Raw genomic sequence first — 22,490 nt, 5'->3', positions numbered from 1 at the left:
ATCGCTTGGCTTATCCAGCTTCAGCCGAATCAAGATGTGATGATGAAAGTAGAGGTCCTTTCTCCAGATGCATCTGACCTTCACGCTGAGAAGTACAGTTCAGGGAATTACCACCAGAGCCTGTCTTGGGAACACACAGATCATCCGGGTTAGGAAAGGTGGGAGATTTAGCACTCCCTTAATCCTCCACTCTTGGTTTCTTTAGGATGAAATTAACAGTTGTTTAAATGTAGACCTCTGTTTGACTGAACTCCTAACCTTTTGTTAATTGAGTTTAATTTGTGAGATTCCAGGCCTCCTACACCACCTGTACCTTAGGACACGTGGGGATATGGAACACGATGCAGTATTCTGTACTCTGCATTATATAATTTGAAAAGCACTGTCCTAACCTGAAAAAGTTTGTATGTTTGTTCTCTTTTGTATGGAGGACCCTATGGTTTGCTTGGAGGTCAGCCTTACGTAGCACAGAGGCAAAGACCCATTTCCACTGCCAACCCCCTGGCCATTTTCAAAGACAGGGAAAGGATACTGTGAATGCCAAAGACAGCACTTTAATTGGATGGGTTTCATAATTAATGTCTCCTTAAGTGAAGACTTCTGTTTAATTTGCTTTTCCAGACCATTTGGTAGAAATTGCAGAGGAACGGAGGGAGAACAGCACGTTGTAGTTGGCAGGCGGTGAGAGCAGCCGTGGAGGTGCCAACTCCTTTGTTTAAAGGTGGCTGTTTTCTTCAAGTTCTTGAAGGAGATTTGAGCTGTGCTGTAGGTGCAGGAGAGTAATTCTTACGGTTAGTACAAGTTTTCCCCTCAGTGCTCGAGTCTTTCTTTTAACAAAAATGACCAAGGTACCCAGCCTTGGAGAGGAGATGAAATTTGGATAAATACTTTAAAATTTGTATTTGAAGGGGAAGATGAAAACTGTTCATGTAAATAACTGTTGGGCTTATCTGGACTTTTCCATTGTTTTTGTGTTCCTGCCTCTTGTGGATAATTGACCACTGGCTACCAGTTGATGCCTGGGGACCTTTTCACTCTAGTCTGCTCTCTCTCTCTCTCTCTCTCTTTTTCTTCTTTGTTCTGAGCCCTGCTTCCCAGGCAGAGGAGGTCAGGCAGGTACACGTGCATTTGGGAAGGAGGAGGTGGGAAAAATATGCAATAATGAGCCCTTCTGACTTTGGATTCAGTAATTTAGCATTGGTGCAGTAGGTGGAGTTATTCTTGGAGCCCCATTTTGAAGATTGCTGTGCAGAAACCCATCTGTGCCGCTGGTTGCCAACATTTCTGGTACAAATATTGTCATTTGCTCTTGAGGCAATCTGCTATTTCAGTCCTAGATGCAGTTTTGTAATATGCTGGGCAAAATAGTAGAGAAAAAATATCTTAAGTGGTGGTATAATCTTCAGTTTAAAAACACTTTAGCAATGTTTCCAGTAGAGGATTTGTTCAACGTGTCTTCTTTTCTCCTTTCCTTGGCTTGTAAACATAATCTAAATTCATTTTTCTCACTTGCCCGAGCCATGGTTTCCTTGTGCTGACTCTGCACCCACCCAAAGGAAAGATGGAGACTTAAGTTAGAGTTCTTGAAAATCACACTTCTAAGATGTGAAGGTGTAGCATACCGCGTTTCTTCTCTTGACGAGAGAGTAACTTGGCCAGAAGTTACCTGGTTAAAAAAAAATTGTCCAACATGATAGTACACAACCCTTTCCCAGCCTGTGTTCTTCCCTGTCCCAGATGGTGAGTCACATCTGCCTCACAGGACGCTGAGAAGAAGGCCCCCTGTTGCCTGCACAGAGTGGGCGCTCCCTGAAGGTTTTGGGGTATCTCCGGAAACCCTGGGGATGGAGCTGTGCTCCGTTTCATTGGGCTTTGTCATTAGGCCTTTCCTAGAGAGGGAAAGCATGTCCTCTAGGAAGTAATACGTTTCTTTCTGTTTCTGTGGCTTTCTCATTTTTTTTCCCCAGCCTGATGCATAGTAAGAAATCCATTTTCCAGTATGACTCAGTGTACACGTGCACAAACGTGATATAAGAGTTTTACAAAATAGCAAAGCTTTCTATTTTGTTAATAAAAAAAAATGCTGGCCTCAACCCTCTAGATTGATTTCACTGCTTTATGGATTGTGATCCAGAGTTTTTAGCGTGAGGTTCTTTCCCACATTTATTCTTAAAAGAGCTTCGTGTCACGGTAACCTTGGAGTTAGGGGAGAAGTGGATGCCTCCATATATGGAAGACTGGCCTTCAGTCATGGACTGGAAGGAGGGGGTTCACACTTCCCTTGGGCACACACTGAAGGAAGTAGCCCCTTTTTGGATTGGTCTTGTCTCAAACATGATCTTGCTAAAATTATGGACTAAGTTAAACACCCTCAAAGATGTCTGATGCCCTGTGAGCCCTTATGTGACATACTAGCCAGGATAATTTTGCACTTTTCTGGACATCTTTGTCATTTAGATTCTGCTTTTGACCCTTGAAAACTGGCGGCTGCTTGGATCCACTTTGTTGGATGGGGTTTCACTCTCCTTTCCTTCTGCATTAACCTGGGTCAGGCTCACCTGACCTATGGTCAGCTGTGTTCAGAACTTTTGATCCCATGAAGGTACTTTCCACTGTTAATTTCCAGAGCAGATGTGAAGTCTCCCTCCACCCTGGAGTCAGATGGCTTGTCAGAAATGTAAAGGAATTTTAGGTGATACCAGTGTTTGATAAGAAATGATTATCCTTTCTTGGCCAAAGCAGGAGCAGTGGAAGCGGGTGCGGTCAAGCTGCAGTAGTGTTCCTCCCACTGAGTCCCTGGCTGGCCCGTTGGTGTCTGGAGCGGTGATCTTGTAAAGACTTCATTGTGAAGTTGGCTGTGTGTGTGTCCAAAGGAAATACTATATATTAAAGAGGAAAGCGGGGGAGGAGAATTCCAGGAAACTGAAAGGTGAGGTTGACACGTCCTCATTCCCTAACGATGCTTCTGTTTTTCTTTCTGAAAAACAATGATGGTTTAAAGTTTGATCTCAGAACAAACTGGCTTTTATTCATAACCTTATAATTGTGTGTGTGTATATATATATATATATCCTCTCACTGTTGCGGCCCCTCCCGTTGCGGAGCACAGGCTCCGGACGCCGCAGGCTCAGCGGCCACGGTTCACGGGCCCAGCCGCTGCGCGGCATGTGGGATCTTCCCGGACTGGGGCACAAACCCGCGTCCCCTGCATCGGCAGGCGGACTGTCAACCACTGCGCCACCAGGGAAGCCCCGCTTATAATTATATTTTTAAACATCCTTTCTTAACTACTTGTTAAATAACATCATACTAATAAGTTGCCTTATATTATTTGGTGTTAATGACCCATACAAGTACCACTAACACAGTGTTTCTCAAACTTGCCTGTCAGATGAGATACTTGTTAAGAATATTCTGGGACTTCACGCTCCTCCTGTTGAGTCAGACTCTATATGGAATAAGACAGTTGAGTTATTTTCTTAGAATATTAGAACTGAAAGGAATGTTGGATGTGAAGCTAGTCCAGGTGTTCCCAAACCTGGTGACCCTCAGTATTATTATGACTTTTTAAAATATAGAACCCTGGGCCACACTCCATATGTGCTGTGAATCCCAACCTCCAAGCCAAGGGGTTTAGGGTTTCAGTTTTCACCACACTTCCTAGAAGATGCCGATCATTAGTCTGGAGTGGTAACTACTCACCTCTTCAGACTCCTTCAGGAAAGGGAAATTGACCGGGTGTGCTTGGTTATGGGGCTACGAGATAGCAGCACAAGAAATCCTCTTCTGATAGCTATTGGTTCACTCGAGTAGTATTCATGTCTCAGGTCCTGACTAGGTAGGTGAGCGCTGGCAGTTTCGAGATGAGTGAGTGGCGTCCCTGCCCTTGAGGCGTGTGGACTGCTACTCAGCCTTCCCGAAGGATGAGCTTGGGGGTGTGGCATGACAATTTGGGGGAGCTTTTTCAAACTGTGTCCAGTGCTGCCCCAGCTCTCAGATGGGCATGCGCCTGGGTGGGGGTCAGAAAGTCGAGGGCGCTGATTCTCCTTCCCTCTTGGCTGCTGCCCTGCCCCCCCTTGTCTTGCTCTTACAGCTTTATGAAATAGGCCCAACGTCTAGAAGCGCACAGAGGCTAGTACAGTGGGTACGCACATGCTACCACATGGTTTTAACAAATGTCACCCATCTTGCTTGAAGCCTTCCTGTTTCCCCAGAGGCAGTCACTGATTCAGAGGTCGGCTGTTGGGGGCTCCTTTCCTTAGAGAAGCCCGCCCCCCCTCCCCAGCTGGGCTGATATAGGCGGGTCCATAAATCCTCTGTAGTCACCCCCCACCCCTTTACATTTATGTAAGTGTTGTCAGTGTAGGTGTCATTCTGCAACTGTTTTAAAGTCAGCATGGTGTTTTTGAGTTTTAGCCATTGTTATTACATGACCTGATGTGGCCCCATACTTAACTGTAAAGTCAGGAAATTGAAGCCAGACAGCTTGAAAACCTTCTTAATGGAAAAAGGGCAAGAAGATGTGGGTGGGAGAGAGTTTCTGTTGAATTTTTAGTATAGAACTTTGTCATTTATGGGAAAATCGTTAATTTGAATCAGGCACTGTTTTGAATAGCCCAGTATCAACTTAACGAGAATTAATTGCATGTTGTATGAAAAGTTCATTGTTTTTATTTACTGTGGGTGTAGTTATTGCAGTTTGGTTCCAGACAGGTGAAAGTTAAGATTTGTGGCATAAAACAGGAAGCAGATGGGGGCTAATTAAAGTTCTGTTGATGATAAAAGGGTGACTGATCAAGGAACAGCTGGTTTCCCAATTTAAACACAGTTTGTACTATTGTATGAAGACAGCCCTCCGCAAGTTCTCATGATTGTCTTTCAAAGGTGAAGGAATGTGTTTCAGCAAAGTGTGAAGGCTGTTGCGCCCTATTTTTGTTCACCTTTTTTGCCTTTAAGCGGTTTCTCTTCAGGGTTTATCCACGATGAGGGGAGGAGCCGCAAAACGCAGCTGAGATTTTCACTGGTGCTCTGTCCACTCCAGACACCGTTTATACCCTGGAAAAACCCGAATTCCCTTCTGTGTTCTCCAAGGACGTGCCCAAGCATTTGATTTTAGTCTGTATTTTTTTTTCTTATTTCTTCTGACACCCTCTCCTGCTGGGTTTTCAAATGTTGGTGCCCATATCTCCCTAACTGCATCACCCTTGTATGTCTGTGTGTAGATGAGGGCTAAGAAGTGCATTGGACAGGGTCTTGAACTGGTGTGTCTTTGAGCTTCTGGCTGAAATTATTGTGTTTGATCGTGCCCTGGATGACTTTCATCTTCAAGTGGCAGCATCTTTTGTTGCTACTGCTAATAATGGTTGGATAAACATTAAGACCCAGTGCCCAAGGATGTGTTTTGCCTGAAAATGGTACCAGCACTCGGTTCTCTTGGAATCTGTGCAGGGCGGCGACATGAGGTTTAGGTTTGCCTTTAGTCAGAGGCTAGACGTTTGCTTGACATTTTGTGTTTGTAAGTGCTTTGTGTGATTATCTCGTCTTAATCCTTATAAAAACTCTTTAAAGTGGCAACTGTTGTCCCCATTTTGCAGATGAGGCGATTAAAGCATGGGGAGTTGAAGTGCCTCAGCCAAGGTCACATTCACTAAGTGCCGGGACTGGGTTAGAATCCAGGCTTGTCTGACAACAGACTCATGTTTCTCAGCCACCATATTCTACTGGTTTTGTGTAAAACTATCATAAAACTATTGTTTTTTTCTACTTCTGATTAAGGAAAGAGCTATTTCCTGAAAAAATAAAAAATCAGTATATAGTTTGTGAACTTCATCTTATTTGATTATGTAAATGTGTGTGTGTGTGTGTGTGTGTGTGTGTGTGTGTGTGTGTGTGTGTATTATATGGTACAGGTCCTGGCGCTTGGTAGGAAATCAGTTTTTTGAATGAACACATGAAAGAGGAACAGGCACAATTTTTTTTTTTTCTTTTTGGGTCACCCCGCCAAAGAAGTAGCTTTATTCTGATTTTAAAAGTTATGCGTGCTCTTTCTTTTAACAACAGCAAAAAGGACAACATACAGCTAGAAATTTAAAAACCCCATTGCCTTCACCACCGAGAGACATCATCATTATATTCATTGAGGTTGTCTTGTAAAAGAAATAATTGACCATACAGATCCCATGTAACTGGTAATAAAGGTCACCGTTTATATCAGCTACAAATCGCATGCACTAGAGGTTTCGGGGATGTGATAATTGACATTCATTGTCAAATGTTGTATATAAGTAAACTTTGCAGTCCTAGCTGCTGTTTTTCCCCAATCTGGTTCTACAGTAGTTCTGCTACACATTGTACTAATGAGGAGCGCCTGTGTGCAGGTCCTTCTCCTCCAGGCTCTGTTTCCATGACCCTAGAAAACTGTCTCCCTGCTCACATCGCAGTTCTTACAGTGTGTGGTGTCACGGCCAGAGCTGGAGTATTTTCCTGACCTAGGAGATGTCTCAGGAATCATAGTCATTTTTTTCATTCCGCTGTCTGAGCAAATCAACCTACCACACTCTTCTCCTACCTTCTCCTCCCCTTTTCTTCTTCCTCCTGTACCTTGCTTGCCTTCCTTCCTCTCACAAAAGCATTAAGGGAGGTGGGAGAGATTTGGAAATGAAATTAGAGTGGGCCCATTCTTCTCCCCTGGTAACTCTGCCTTGTGTATTTTTGAAGATACTGATGTTGGCTCTTACGGTGAGATCTCGGGCGAGAGGCCTCTGCGGGACCTGCTTCGTCCTGAGTAACCTGACCTGCTTGGAGAGTCTGCGTCTCTTTCGTCCTTCAGAGAGTGAGAGGGCATGGTTCATGGTTCGCAGAGCACCTGGGCTTAAGAGGGTACCTGGGACAGGTGTGTTCTTTGGTAGGAAGTGTGGATAGATCTGCAACTTTCAGGTAGCCTGCCCTTCTACCCTGGGCATAATCATGAAATCTCACAAGTGCACAATACTCTATTTATGCTTTTTGAAGAGGTTGTATCCATTACAACTCCTCTGTGGAGTTAGGACAAGCATTATTTTTTTCCACTCTATAGGCAAGAAAGCGGAGATACACAGGATATAAAATTTGTCCAAAGTCATACATACAAAGATAGAGCCAGACCTAGGTCTTCACTCTCTTGACCACTGTCTTGCCATTAGACCAGCATTTCCCAAAGTGTGTGCAACTAAACGTTGGTTCCACAGTATGGTCTGTGAGGAAGTGTCAGAGACGTGGTGGGTGCATGGCATCACACCCACAAAACAGAACGAAACATCTTAAGTTAGTGAAGGGTGTTGTGTTTTGCTTTGCTTTGCTTTTATACGTTAACATGAAGTTAGTGTATTAAAGGCTCTAGGAATCCTGCAGCTGGGAGTCCTGTTTGAGTCGGCGTGGCCAGATATCCGGAACATACCTCCTCAGTGAACCCCTTTCACCCTAGGAGGAGCCGTTATTCTATGGAGCGCATGTTGGAGATGCTCTCCTCGGCCGTGATGTACCGCCTTGTCCTGGATTTACTTTGGAGGTGCTCCAGGAGACCTCAGTGGTTAGAGGAAAAGCTAACCTTCGGCGACCTGGAGGGCGAATCCACGTGGGCAGTGGTTGGAGATGCTTTGGTAATAGAGACTACCCTGGGGGCGGGGGGAGGGAGGCTGGCCATGGGGAGTCCTGTCATCATGTCACTGTCAGCAGTTCAGCAGGAGCCTTGTGGAGTAGGGTTTTAACCGGAACGCAGGAAGGTGCTCAATCAACAGGATCAGCATTCTAGGAACGGCTGTCAGAGTTGTTAGGTAAAGATTCATGAACTATAGCCTGAGTGACAGCTGCACTGTTTGGCAAGGATGGGCTTAAGAAATTTGGACCCAGAACAGCACACTGCTTCCTCTTGGCAGGTGGTTGACCAGGCACATCCCCGAGCGAGGCCGTCCGTGTCAACACCCCTCCCCCAGCTCTTGTTTAATATTTAATATGCAGCTTTGCTGCTTTTGTTACTCTCGTTAGATTGCTTGGTTATGGTTGGGGGGGGGCATGGTGAAGGGGCAAGTGGCAGATTCTGCGTCCCTCTCATCAGTCAGCCCTCTGCTTTGGGGGAAGCAGAACCTCTTCACAGAACTCTTTTATTTTGAGGTGAATTGTTCCAGCCAGGCAGAAATGATTTATTATTTTGCATTGAAATCTCAAACAGGAAGCAAGTCCAGCTTCTCAGAACTGATCTTGGGCATTGCACTTGATGTCCTCTCCTCTCTCCTCCCCTCCCCTCCCCGAATTAATGGAACTGCTTTGTTTGGTTTTATTTGTTTTGGTGGGGAGAATAGAAGGATCCTAATAGGAGCAATGGTTGGGAGAAAGCCTGTGAAATAGATGGGAGGTTAATAACCTGTGGTGTGGTTTTTTTCTCTCAGCAAGTGTTCCTCAGTGCTTCTCCAGAAAAGTGATCAGACCAAGTATTAGACTGTGAGATCTTCCTTTTACAAAATGTTTGAACTGCCTGCTATTGTTTGTTTGTTTGCTAGTAACTTTGTGACTTTTAAACCTGGTTGTAAGTTGCACGGCACTAACTTATTTTGGGGGCAGAAAGGAAAGGAAGCAGATAGAGGCCAGGGCTCCTGGGCTGTGGAAGAGGAAAGGTCCATGGGATCTGCTGAGGCTATAGGGGTTTATACCCACAGTCATGCTTTTATAATCAAATTCTGATGGGATAGTCAGCCGTTAAAAATTAAAAGTTCCCAAGATTTAGACCTCTTTCCTGTGTGTGCGCGTGTGTGGTGCCTTTCAGGATGATGGAAGTGTGTATGTGGTGGAGGGAGTGTTGTGTGTGGGGGCGGTTACTGGGGAGAAAATGCCATCTCAGTTTATCCTCATACCACTGCAGTCCAGCCACGGGCCAGTCTCGGCTCTGGATCTCATGTGCATCTGCTAGGGTACTGAGTAACGGAGTGATTTGTTGTAGTTTTATCCCTGTTTATGTGGAACAGTCCATGGTTACATTGTAAGGCATTATTTCCTTTAATTTCCCTTTAGCCTTTCAAAACAACCTGAAAGATGTTATGGTTGAGCCTAGACAATGACCTCAAGAAACAAAAATAAACCTTTTCTAAAAGTAAGAACGGATTTGTATGCCAAATGTTGTGAACGATGGATGAAAGTATGAAAACACACCAGACTTCACGAATTTTAGAATTTGTTTTCAAAACAAATGGTCCCAGCCTCCTGCTCTCCTCTGACTATGAAAAAATCAGATATTTTGCCCCGAGTTTCAAAACAACCAAGTAGCATTTGAATCATGAGACAAAAGCCCGGCAGCAGCTTTAATATAAAACCCCATCATTTTCAGCGAGAGAGATGTATGAAGTCCTCAAGGTGACACTTGTCATCCGCCTCTCCACACAAGCTGTGGCAGCCTCCTGTTCGGGGAGTGATTTGAACAAAGGGCACCTTTCAGGGTGGGGAAGAACCATACTGAAGACAGCACCTCCCTGAGGTGCTTTTGCTTATCAGCAAACATTTATGTGCACATGAAAACACAGACATTGCACATACTTAAATTTTTGGATAATCAAAAATATCTGCTTTCCGAGCAGGACACAGTCTCTCCATTTTTTCCTGCTGTCTCGTGGGAAGAGAGGTTGGCCCTTTCCTCTAGGTTCCACATCGTAACTCTATTCTGATCTTTTCTCGCTCTCCTGAGTGTTGCGTGTCGGATAAAATACAAGCTCCTAGCTCATTTTTAAAAGTCCCCTCCCACCTTGTTTCCCCCTCTTTCTGCGTCTGAACTCAAATACGGCCACTCTTACCCCCCTTCTTTCTTCTCCAGACCCGTCTTGTTAGTGCTTTTAACAAACTTTTCTTGCATGTACTGATACTAATATTTGTTGGTCACTTTGTACACACTGAGCATTTAGTACTGTGGTTCAGTAAGGTAAGTACTGTTAGATTGTAAGTCACTTGCCCAGGATTACTCAGGTTTGGATTTGAATCCAGGTCTCTCGGGTTTTAGAACACGTTATGTAGTATACCCATCACCTTTTAGTCGTGTTCTGCACTCACATCGACAATTCCCTTCCCTTTTATCCGGCGATCTGAATCTTGCCTTTCCTCAGTTCTAGGTTAGGGTCTTTTCCTTTCTTGTTTTGAGCATGTGCCACCTTTCATTTTCGTGTTGTCAGCCATCTGTATATGACCGTGGGAGGCAGGAAAAGAGCCTCATGTTACTTAGTTGTTTCAACAGTACCTAGTATACAGTAGGGGCCCAATAAGTACCTGTTGAATGAAAATGCCATTGATTGCTTTTCATTAAAAGACCCTGATTTATGTTATTGAAATGTGAATGGAAATAAATTAATTTCTGAGATTGTCTGGATTTAAATAGTTTACGTTAGACCCACTTCAACTGAGCTTTGCTTGATTTCTTGATTAATTTTGGATGGATTTTTCAGTGATGAAAATGAGGGTAAAAGTTTATCTTCTGTTTGTGTTCCCAATAAAAATGACTGACTCAAGATTCTGTGAGATCCTTGGTACCTCCGCCCCGCTCCATCCCCCAAGAACAGAACAGTCTCTAGTGTTGGCTGGGGCATCGCTGATGGGATATGTTCTGCTCCAGCCCTGACTGACCCTGGGGTTCTTTTGGAACAGTCGGGTGTCTTTATAATGAAAGAAACAAAAAACTAAATAACCCAGCCTTGAAGACTCTTCAGAAGGAAATATTTTGTTCTAAAATTGCATGCTACTCCAGTTTAATTTATAGCTACTTTGAGGACTAAAACAGTTACACAGTATATTGGTGTCTGTCTTCACCAGTTGTTTGATAGAGTTGTATCATGGACTTTAAAAATGGTTAAAATGTACAACTTCTGACCTTTGGGGGTAGAGTTGCAGTGAAGAACGATTGTTTGAAACTTTGTTCACCCACTAACAATTCTGCATGCTCCCTTACAATCTTATTTAGGTTGTCAGAATTTGTCTCAGTTACTTTTCCGAGTAATAAAAAAGAAAGAAAATAAATTAATACCAAAGAGACTACCTGTTGTTTAGAACAAAGTGAGAGGAGTTGAAATTAGACTGACCTCACTGCTCATAGTTGTTTAAGTATCTGTGGTGATAGGGTTAACAGCTTCTTCCAGAAAACCCTGCTTTTGTTTTAGAATATCAAGGATTTCTAGAAATTGAAATTGTTAGTGTCTTTCACATTTTTAATACGCTGTGTGGTTTCCAAACGCACTCTCACTTAGCTTTCACCGTACTCCTTTGGGTTGTATGATGGTGAGGCACAGGGCGTCATCTAAGTAAGCCCTTACTCTTCTGGGAAGACCCTTAATACTGAACCATTTGGGCAAATGCATCATTTTAAGGAAGTGGAGAAAAGGCACCCCAAATGTATATACTAATATAGTGTGGTGGAAATTGTAGCAGTGGTTCAGAGTATCCTTGAATGCAGTAGCTCGGAAGAGATACAGAACATTTGTACCATGTGCAAGATTCCAGCCACAATGGTTGCTATTCACAGTTCCGTTCTGGGCAAAATTCAAAGTGATCAAACTGAAAACAGTGAGCACTGAAGTTCCAAAGAGGAGTTCAGTGTGTACCATCACAGACCATGGGCTCAGGTGAGAAGTTCTAATTCTCCATTGGTTTGAATCATCCTAAGAAATGGTTCATGTAGTCATTTATTCATTCTTTCTTTGTTAGTTTCCCTCTAGTATTTAAAATAGAGCTTAACAAAACTCTCTCATTGTTTTCTCAACCCAGAACAATGAATGTGTGTTGTGTGTAGCCGGTGCATTGACAGTGTTGTTCATATTTCTAAAGAGGTTATGGGTTCAAACTGCAGCATTAAAGTAAAAAGTTTAAAACAAGGAAAACTTTTCCAGATGGGGCGGTTTGCTGATCACTCAGTTGGGGATCCTCAGGTGATTTGGGGATCCTTTTTGTCCTACTTGGCTTTCGTCCTCTCTTCTCTCTGGAAAGTGGACCAGCCTAACCCTGGGGCTAAGCTCAAAAATAATGGAACCCACAGGAGCCATAGTAGATGTCCCCAGGTTGTTTAAATCTGGTTCCAGGGCAAACTCAGTTCGGAGTCTTCCAGCATCCCCTGCGCCCTGGAGTGATGGTGGCGAAGCACGTTCTCCCAGAGCTGGCCTTAGTCTTGACCTGAGACCTGATTTAGGCTGCAGGTCCTCGTGGGCATCACTTAATAAATGTGTCACTTCTGGTGGGGCGTCAGCGACTATGCAGGAGTGAGGGGGCCGTTCTCAGGCTCCTTCCTCGTTCAGCTGATGCAGTTTTCAGAGGTGAAAATGCTGTTCATAGCATAGGTGACAAACAAGCAGAGCACCATGTTGTCGTCACAGCGCCGTGGACAAATACTGCTTGAGAAGTGAGGTGCAGGCCTCGTGTGCGGGACGGGCGGGGGCTGTGTTGGTGAGGAGGTGTGGTTTTAAGGTGGACACGTTCTGAAAGGCCTTGAGAGACATGTATATGTAGGCTTTTAGGTAACTTAATAAAGCTGCATTTCTCAAACATTTTGGGGGGTTCTTTTGGAGTCCCTGAACTGGCGTGGGTCCCGGTGGTACTGACGGAGCCTTTGTTGTTTGGAAGGAAGGTGTGGAGAGTAGGGCTGTTGTGCAGCAGACCTGCTGTGTCTGTGGTCTGTTCACTGAGGTGGATCCCTGCCATCTGCAGGACGCTTGGGGACAGCTCTGGCTGGCCCAGTCTCCCACGGTGGGGGGGCCCTTTGCTTTATCATGAAGTAAATGGGCCCAAATGGTTTTGCTAGTATTGGGTCAGTCAGTGAATATTTGTAACTATTTGACTTGGGACGAACTCTGAAGAATTTTTAGGGAGTAGCCCTGAAACAATGTGTACTTAACAAATCATTGTTGCATTAGGTTCCTTAGCCAGAATGATGGGCAAGAAGGCTGGTTTCAAGATTCTGTATAGCCAAGAAAACCGTACATTGCAAATAATGTGTAATTCAGAGTGTTATATTTTATTGCAATTTGTTGTTGTAATCTGGATTTATCATATTTGGGTTCCAAAACAGGAAAAAAAAACAAAAAAACCCCACATAAACCTAAACTTTGTACTTTTTAATTCTGTTAACCATGAGTAGCAGTTTTTGGTAAATAGCTTATGCATTCAGTGGATTCATCTTTCCCTAGATTTTCCAGACAGTGAACATAATATTTAGGATAAAAAGCAATTATAGATGGTACGTCCTCTGGGTGGGATCTTACCCTAGAGATTCTAATCTGTCCAAGTTTCAGCCTTATTGCCTTTACATTCGTAGAGCTTTTTGTGGCTCTTGTAAGCAGTTTGGTTGCAAACCTTGAATAAACATTTACTTAACAGGTTTAACGGGCTCATCACTAACTGACAAAATACTTTAAAATTCACTTTAGTTCTCTTTAGAAAACTTTAAAATGGATCAAACTATTGATATATGCTATGTTTCATTTTATGCCTAATTTAAGTTCTTCATCAGAAGAGAGTAAATCCTAATGTGTTCTTTGTTTTTGGCTTTTATTTTGTTTTGCCTCATTCCGGTAGCCAAATACATAAGGTAGTTAATTGCACTGTAAAGCAGTGTGTTTCTAAAGCCACTGCAGATTCGAAAAATGGTATGGCCTATAAAATAGACAAAGATTTTCATTAGGAAAATGGCAGAATCACTTCAACAAATGAGTTTCCTCTTAATATTCTGTGCTGGTGGGGCCTTATGTGTCTGAGGCAGTCATTAGGCCAGAGCACAAAAGAGTCTGTATTCTGGGCAGTTAATGAAAAAGAAGTTTCGCAAAGGATAGGCTCCTTCAGGTCAGCTGATGGGCAGGGTGCGGAGTGGCGGCTCCTTGCTGTGGGCTTGGCAGTGCCCGCCGGTCTCTGTGCCTCCCTGGGGAAGGAGTGACTGGGTTAAAGGGTGGCCAGGGATGCCTGCTTGCCGTACTGGAGCTAAATCCCGGGAGAAACAAGCTCCACTTTGAAATCCTTAGCCTACACATCCTTTTTATTTAAAAAAAAAAAAAAAAAAACGGCATTTAAAAGAATTTTAGCTAAATGAAATTTAGTCTCTGTGTATCCATTACGGGGACCTTCCTAGCCAGGGTTGATGACATTCTCTTGAGAGTTAGCTCCGTGGCCAGTCTATGGCAACGTCAGGCCCAAGTGTATAGCCGTGGGAGGTAGTTTCTGTTTTCCAGACTGTACTTAAGCAGGGCTCCACGGTAGCAACTTTCACGGAGATTGTACAAGGACACTGATTCAGACAGATGCCTCATGATCTGGAACAGAAGGGAAGATGCTTGCATCTAAGGTTTGTTTCAGCCTCACCTGCGTTGTTCTGGGTTTTGTCTTTCGGAGTTCCTGGTTTCTGATAGTGTGTAAAACACAGGGCATGAAATGGTATAGGTTTTCACATCCTGAAAATTAAGGACTTGGCCCTTCCTCTCCTAAAATGTAGCTTTCTCTGATACAGGGTTTTCCTATGGGACACAGCATGGGGAAACACGGTGCTTCTTTTTTAATTACGACCTTCTGAGAAGCAAAAGCTTGGGATCCTTTTAATATCATTAAGTAAAGTTTCCCTTCCATCCCTGAAGATTTTTTCTTAAGTCCTAAATGTCTGAGGTTGTTGGCTGAAAATTTACCCTGAAACATGGAGGCTTTGGGCCAACAGGAGAGCTTGTTAAAGATCAGGCGAGCCGCAGAGCGTCATCTGTTTCTCTATCACAAGGTTTCCTCCTTGGCCGTCCTTCTAGGCCAGGGGTGCTTCCGTCTGCGCGCCTTGTGTCCTGATGACACGGTCCCGTTCACTTTGTAAGCAACCCCTTTACCCAGCACTCTGCCCTGCAGTCTGCTCTAAATCCCCCCCACCCCTCGGGGGCTCTTTCAGGGATTGCTGTCTGTGAAGCAGGCGGCGGCGGGTGGCCACCGTGTGGGAAGAGACGAGGAAGAGCGTTGTTCTCGTAATCGCCTTCCTGGATACCAGCTCTTCATTGGCCGACTGGTGTATGTCCCGCTCCTTGAACAAGCTCGTGGACACAGGTTATGACAGGGGTCGCCCCCAAAGCTGACGGAACATGCTAGTCAAAGGATCCAGACTTTTTACCTTTGAAATCCTCTTAAAGGGCGAGAACAATTTCTCTGTCAAAGAAGGGTTTTGCAGCTCAGTTGCGAGGACGTGGAAACAGCCTCAGGAAGGCTGGCTGCCTGTTGAACAGGAAGTTTGTGATGAGTGGTTTTTAATCAGGTTGTAACCATTCACGATGGCTAAAAGAGTCCTGTTTATACATCTCTTTGCTTCCCATCACAAAATAGCCAACCTGTGTTCCCTCACCTTGTGCCAGGTGATGCGCTGAGCACTTTCCCTGGAGATGATGCCGTTCCGCCCCTAACGATCCCAAGTAACAGTTGGTATTGTGTCGCAGATGTCAAGACTGGGGCTTGGGGGGACCAGCTGACTCGGGGGTCCCACGGTCTGACCTTGGGATCCGCCTCCCCACTGCCTCCTGAAAACACGAAGGTTCGCATGAGATCCTACATGTGTCTTTCTGGTTCTGTTTTGCATGAGAGCATAGTCTCCGATATGCTTTTTTTAGTAGAAGCCGATTGAATGTAGTCATCTTTTCCTTCCCTTGGAATGATTTGAGTCAGAGATAGAGCTGCTTCGAGCCAAATGTGTGTCTGTCTATAGCCGCTGGAGAAATCTGTAGCTGAGTATTGGTTTGGTTGGGGGGAGGGTCATTGAATGTCCTTGACACTTGTTCTTCTAGGACTAAAGCCCCATGTGATTCTGCTTTTTGTAAATGAACACCCATAAACCTTTCACCTGCATTTTAATCTTTCTGAACTCTATTTTCCCTAATATAAAATGAAGGTGTTAGGCCAGGTGACCTTCCCAGGGTTTTCCAGCTCACAAGTTTTATGAGGCCTCGAGTCCTCTGTCCACAGGGGTTCCCAGGGAAGCCTGTGTCCTAGTACAGACTGGGGGTGAGAGTGGCCTTTGGGGGGTCACTGATGTGCAGGCAAGAAGGACAGGTTTCGGGGAAATGAAGTCAGCTTTACGGAAGAAGAGCTGGATGCCAGGGCCTCATGTGTGAGCATGTAAATCAAGCTCTTCACAGCAAATCTTCCATTACAGCACTTTCTAAAGTTGAATTTTTATGCTGTCGATGGGTAACATACGTCTTTTGACATCACCTGTAAAAAAAGAAGCACGGGCAAAAGGTCACATGTTTCCTTCTGTTTGCAAGCAAAAAGCATTATTTTACAAAGTTGTTGTTTTATTAGCACCTCTAACGGGAACTCTGTTGAACAGAGATTATTCCTACTTTCTCCTTAGTTTGTTTTCATTCTTGGAACTGCAGGAAGGGATGTGTAAAACAGAGGAAGCAGGAGGAGGGGGTGAGTCCATGCTGGGAGCCTACGAAACCATAGCACACATTGACAGAGTTCACAGAAATTAGATAAAATGCTTTTGGAAAAACCTAGTTGGTCTAGCATTTTGAAAGAATTTCTAGAATTTCTAGAACAACAAGTTCATTTAGTCACGTGTTCCAGCGCCTTAGTTTGGAGCTCTTCTTGTTTGGCTTGGTGACTGTAGCTCACACCCACCCTCTCACAGGGCGACGGGCAGTTCTAGGCTGTGGGACTTCTCAGGGCCTTTCCATTTCCCTCGTGGGTCCTCACAAGCCCCTTTGCACAGGCTTTGCCTGGGCCGTGCTCACATTTGAAATGAACACTTCAGCTGCTCTGCTTTCCTTCCACAAGGAGTAACCAATTAGAATTAAAAGCAAGTCATATTTTGTAAATTTATTACCCGTTGAGGCAGAAAACGAGTTTTCTAAACTAGTGTTTGTAAACAGAATTATTTCCGCTCCCTCAAGATGCACACATGTAACCTCAGTCTTAAGTATGTTCCTTTGATTCTTCTTAACGATGGTGAAGCCAAAAAGTGGTTTCTCCAACTGGCAGTGGTGTTGTGTGCAGAGTTATTTTGCATGAGATTCATTTCCCGAGCCTCAGTTATCCTGTTTTTAAAATGGGGCCAATAATACCTGCCTTATATAGGACTCTTGCAAGGATGGAATGAGACATGATGTATTGAAAGCCGTTGGTAAACTGTAAGGTAAAATCCACGTGTCAAGTACGAAGGCCAGGGGATCCTGAGCAGGATATATTCAGCTTAAGTTGCTGGTTTTGTTTTATTCTTGGTTAAACACAAAGACCAGAGTAGTCTTAGAATGCCCAGCAGAAAGTAGGGTGCAGCAGTGATGGGGGTAGAGTGGTGGCTGAGAGGTGGTGGTCTCCACGTACACTCGTGGGTGGGCTGGATGGAGCCAGGTGGGAGCTCAGGTCTGAAGGCGGGATTCAGGAGGGCAGGGGAGGAGGGGAGCGAACCGAGGGCTGGACCCCCAGGCCATTTCTTCAGCCCAGGCCTTGGGGGACCAAAGAGTTCGTTAGACTTGACAGAGGTCTGCTTCTGCTCCCTTGGTTTTCTTTGTTGGGGCTTCTAGTAGACTGGAAGTTTACTGTAAGAGACTAGTGCTCTCTAAACGTTTTTGTAAAAATCACACCCTTTTTGATGGCACATTTATTCATTTATACTGTACCAACATATTGTATATATTGTATAATGCATTTGCTCATTTTTATTTACTTAATTTTTTTTGAGGCTGGAACAGACAAGCTTCATCCAGTGGCTAAGGAATGGAGAAACAGAACTTAGTTCTCAAACCAACTTCTCCATCCTCATTTTTAAAAATGAGATAAAAATGTAAAGTAGGTGAAAAGTGTAAAGATTTCTTCTTGCACGTCGATGGCTGTCCGATTATTGCTTTAGACATCCAGGCTAAGTGCGTCCAGGGAAGGGGCAGTTCCTGCCCTGTGTCTTCAGGGTCTCTGGGGCCCAGCCTTGGGGTGTGGCTTCTTGCAGCCAGGAGGGCGGTGGGCCCGCAGAGCTGAGTCACAACCGTCCCCCGAGGAGACACACCAGCCTGTGGCCTTGGAAGTGGCCCTGCTCTAACACCTGCTGCTGCTTCTCTGTCACACGCCAGCTGAACGCAGAGCGCGGAGCCTGCACACAAGGCTTGGCGGCCACCTTGAGGATTCTGAGAACGCGCCCGGCAAGAGCGTTAACAGACCAGCTGTAGTATCTAATATTCCTTCAGTAACACCTGCCCACAGCAGACACTATCTAGTGCGGAGAGAAAACATCTTAACTACTACCGCAAAACTGGTCTATTTTCCCAGTAACTAACATGTAAAAGCCTCGTCTTAGTGGGAACAGTACAAGGTACGATTATAAAGAAACGAGACCGATGTTTGTAATATGGGTGAGTCTCTAAAATATAGACATATTATCTTATAGGTGCCATTATCTTAATAATAACAGCGCCGATATCGATTGAGGTAAGGACATCTGTTATCTCATTTAATCTTCACGACAGCCCCGTACATGTGGGACCTATTAATCCATTCAGCGGATACTTGAGTGTCTCCTTGGTGATGGAGCTGTGAGGATACAGCGCACAAGAGGACAGCCCAGGTCCCCGAGCTCATGCAGCTCTCAGGGTAGTGGGGAGCCAGACATAGCAGAGTCATGATTGTGGTGAGTAAATCAGGTCCTGTGTTAGCTGCAGGCTGGGATGGGGTTCTCAGGAAATGCTTCCGGAAGGAAGGGACACTTGGGCTGAGACAGAAGTTGGGGGTGGTGGTGACCTTTGGCAGGAAAAAGTCGAGGCGCCTGGACAGTCCTTTGTGCATCCTTTTGTGTCCTGAGTGGCCATTTAGGTGGACTTGTGCCTTTCCCAGGTAGATCATAAGACACCCAGAGGGCAGACTCTGTGACTAATTCCTTCTGACGTCCTTCACTCGACCCAGCATAAATCAGTCCCAATAAAAGGTACTTGGCATGAATTGGTACATGAATGGATAGAGAAAAGATGTGGAAGGCATTACACCTTCCTGTGATGTTTTGGGGATGTCAGTCAACAAACATTCATTGAATGTATCGTGTGTGTCGAGCATCTGGTAGTAGGGGCTTTGAGATTAGGAGATAAAAACACACTCCAGCCGCTTGCCCTTTAAGAAGCTTGGAATCCGGTCTGTAGAGTGCACAAAATGAACAGCCGAGCGCATTCGAAACAGCTGGCAGAGCAGGTTGAGCAAGCCAGGGCACACCGGGTACAGGCTGCCGCCCCGCCAACGATCCACGGACTTCCACTGGGTCAGGCTTCCCAAGAACCCGCTGCCCTGCTCGGGGTGGCCAGGCATGCAGAAGGCGAGGGAGAGTCGAGGGGCAGGCGGCTGAGGGGTGTGTGCAGAGGAGAGCCAGCCCGGCACCAGCGGCAAGCCCGGGCTGCGGAGACTACGGCTAGTGGAGGGGAAAGTTGCTGAGTGGTCTTTTTCTCTGATGGTCTCATGCAGAACCTCGGGATTTAGGTAAGTGGTCTGCAGTGCACGAGTCTCCTGTCCTCTCACCCTGCCTCTCTCCTCACGTGATATTTATTTGTGGTCGAAGAAGTGAACATCTCAGAGCACTGCTGTCCGCGTGTGGCTCTCCGCACAGGTCACGGGGAGCCGCGCTTTCCCTGCCTCGGCTGTGTCCACCGCATCCGGCAGAGATTTGCAGACATAACATCATTAATAGCGACACGTATTTTTACAAGCTTTACCTCTTCAACACCCTCCACTCCGATATCCCCCATTGGAAATCATAGCTTCTTTAATGTCCTGCCGGCTGTGTGAAAAACAGGAATTTATGTAACAAGCCCTGCGCAGCAAACCTTTTCCTGTTCGGAAAAAAATTTTTTAATTGTTGGCAAAGTTAGGAGATAGCTCTGTTGCTCAAAGAGAGACCTGAAATGTCCTCTTAGGAAAATATGTAGCATAATGTTTTGATAAGTAAGGGATTGTTCTACACCCACTCCCCCACCCCCACCCCCACCCCCTTTTTTTTTTTTTTTTTTGGTAAATCTAAGTGGTAAGTCAGCGTATGTCCCATCTGAGCTAGTGAATGCTTCCTGAACTTTTTAAAGATTTCATCATGACAGATTCTGCAGTCTTGTTAGAAATGTCCCCCAGGGACTTCCCTGGTGGCACAGTGGTTAAGAATCCGCCTGCCAGTGCCGGGGACACGGGTTCGAGCCCTGGTCTGGGAAGACCCCACGTGCCGCAGAGCAACTAACCCCGTGCGCCACAACTGCTGAGCCTGTGCTCTAGAGCCCATGAACCACAACTACTGAGCCCATGTGCCACAACTACTGAAGCCCGCATGCCACAACTACTGAGCCTGCGCTCTAGAGCCCGCGAGCCACAACTGCTGAACCCATGTGCCACAACTACTGAAGCCCGAGTACCTGGAGCCCGTGCTCCGCAACAAGAGAAGCCACCACATTGAGAAGCCTGCGCACCGCTACGAAGAGTAGCCCCCGCTCACCACAACTAGAGAAAGCCTGTGCGCAGCAACAAAGACCCAACGCAGCCAAAAAAAAAAAAAGAAAAGAAAAGGAATGGCTTCCATGCAAAAATAAGATTAAAAAAAAAAAGTCCCCCAATTGCAGTTGCAAATGATCTGATCTAATTATGTGAATCATAGAGCTGTGCCACCCCCTCCCCCAGGCAGTGCAGACAGCCAGGAAGCCACTGTCTAGGAAGATCTTCCCCTTTTATCATTTACTAAATGTGACAGGGACAGGAGTGAAGCTTCCTTTACTCCAGAGATTTCATCCTCGCTTATCTGTGTTTCTGTTGTGTTCAAAGAACAATATAGTCATGTTGGAATATTGAGAGCACACTGTGTGCGTGTGTGTGTGCGCATGTAAGTAAAACCTTCCCAGAGGGTTTGGGGAATCTTATGGGTATGAAATAGGGCATTAGGGAATTGCAGTGCTCGTCCTCTTTTAGGGGGTTCTTGTATGTCCACAAAGTCCTCAAAGCCGGTCTTGAGCTGGGGATAGATGTGTAGGTGAGAAGGAAGAGGAGAATCTTGGCAACAGAAGAAAACCCTCACTGCCATCCACTTACACACCCGCCCAGCGTCCAGCCTGGAAGTCCCCATTCAGGGCCGTGGCTGGCCCACACTCGCCTGGGCCTGGCAGAAGGGCTCATCACAGAGCTGCTGTGTTGCAATCCTTGGGTGGAATGTAGTACAGAGGGTCAGAGGGCGTTTTGAAATGTGGATTTCTCAGCCTTGACTGTCCGGCCTCACTCTGACTTTTGCATCTCCTTTTAGAACGTGAGATTTTTTTTTTCCTTTGTTTTCTACCTCCTTTTAATGAGGAAAATTGTGAACTCGTAGTCTGTGTTGAGCCCCGGCCTGCCCTGCTGTGTGCCAAGGCTTTGTTCTGGCGCAGGGATTGGCACTCAAGCATCTGCGTCCCACGGCGATGGTGTGAGGGTGTGGGTGTCGTGGCTGCGTCCTGGGCGACCACAAATCCAGCCAGAGCCTTGCCGTGGTCAGGGAGGGGGGCCGCAGCGGTTCGGGGGGCTCGGTCGGCTGAACCTTGCATTCAGTCGGCAGAGGAAGCCAGGGAAGTCTGGGGGCCACGCGCACAGCGCACACAGCCCTGCTCCAGGTCCCCAGGTCCCTTCCCCTGGACTTGGGATCAGGGTCCTGATGACGGAGGCTGCTGCGTGCCCTGTCCTGTGCTGGGGCAAAAAAATCTATCAGAGAAGCTCCCTCCTCCTCGGGAGCCCCCCTTTCCTTGTCCACGTGTCCCAGAGGCTCTCCAGATGCTGTCAGTCTCACTGTGTGTCCAGTAGAGGAATTGCATTCAGGCTTCCTTGTTCACCGCCTGGCTCCACGGCTTCTGCTGGAGCTTGCGACTGTCTCTGGCTCCCGTTGCAGCGTGTTCGGAGCGGTGGGTTTCTGTCTGTGATACCCGTAAGCTCCTACCGACACCCCAGTGACTAGGGGGAGGGAAATGGGCGGTGCCTTGGGCCCCTCCTCCCCGCCCCCCAACCAAGTTGGGATCTAACACCTTCTTCTTGGTGACCGCTTACCATGTTGCACACACCACTGAGCATTTGACCTCCCTTATCTCGTGGAATCCATAGAACAGCCCCAAAGGGGCTATAAGGTACGTGGGGGCCAAGCAGTTTCCCAAGGTTTGTAGCCAGTGAGTAGCAGAGCCACCTAAGTGCTCCAAAAACAGTTGATTTTCTTTACTAACTGTCCTAGGGGGCATGCGATTTAGTTGTGGAGCTGTACTCAGTGGATCAAAGACACCAGCTCTCTGTCCTCTCCACCACTCCGTCCCTCCCAGACCGGCTTTTTGGCCAGAGTGTGACCTCTGACAGGTGTCAGAGGCTGAGTTAGGTGGTGTGTGCTGCTGGTTATTGCTGGGAGGAGAGGGTTGTGAACAACGTTTGGATTTAAACTTTCCTTCTTTCCTTCCTCCCTCCCTCCCTCCCTCCCTCCCTCCCTCCCTCCCTCCCTCCCTCCCTCCCTCCCTCCCTCCCTCCTTCCCTCC

General features: G+C 46.1%; 1 protein-coding gene across 1 annotated transcript in view; it reads left to right on the top strand.

Annotated features, from left to right (window-relative positions):
* Positions 1 to 7,463: 7,463 nt before the first annotated feature.
* FOXO1 (forkhead box O1) overlaps positions 7,464 to 22,490 on the top strand; it is a 21,290-nt gene continuing 6,263 nt past the window's right edge. Inside the window, exon 1 of the mRNA XM_028497858.2 lies at positions 7,464 to 7,637. Coding sequence (XP_028353659.2) covers positions 7,479 to 7,637 — 159 coding nt within the window. The 5' untranslated portion in view covers positions 7,464 to 7,478. The remainder of the gene's footprint in view (positions 7,638 to 22,490) is intronic.

This window comes from Physeter macrocephalus, chromosome 13, assembly GCF_002837175.3.
Source record: "Physeter macrocephalus isolate SW-GA chromosome 13, ASM283717v5, whole genome shotgun sequence".
NCBI lineage: Eukaryota > Metazoa > Chordata > Mammalia > Artiodactyla > Physeteridae > Physeter > Physeter macrocephalus.
The sequence above is the reverse complement of the archived record's forward strand: the minus strand, read 5'-3'. Positions and strand labels throughout refer to the sequence as shown.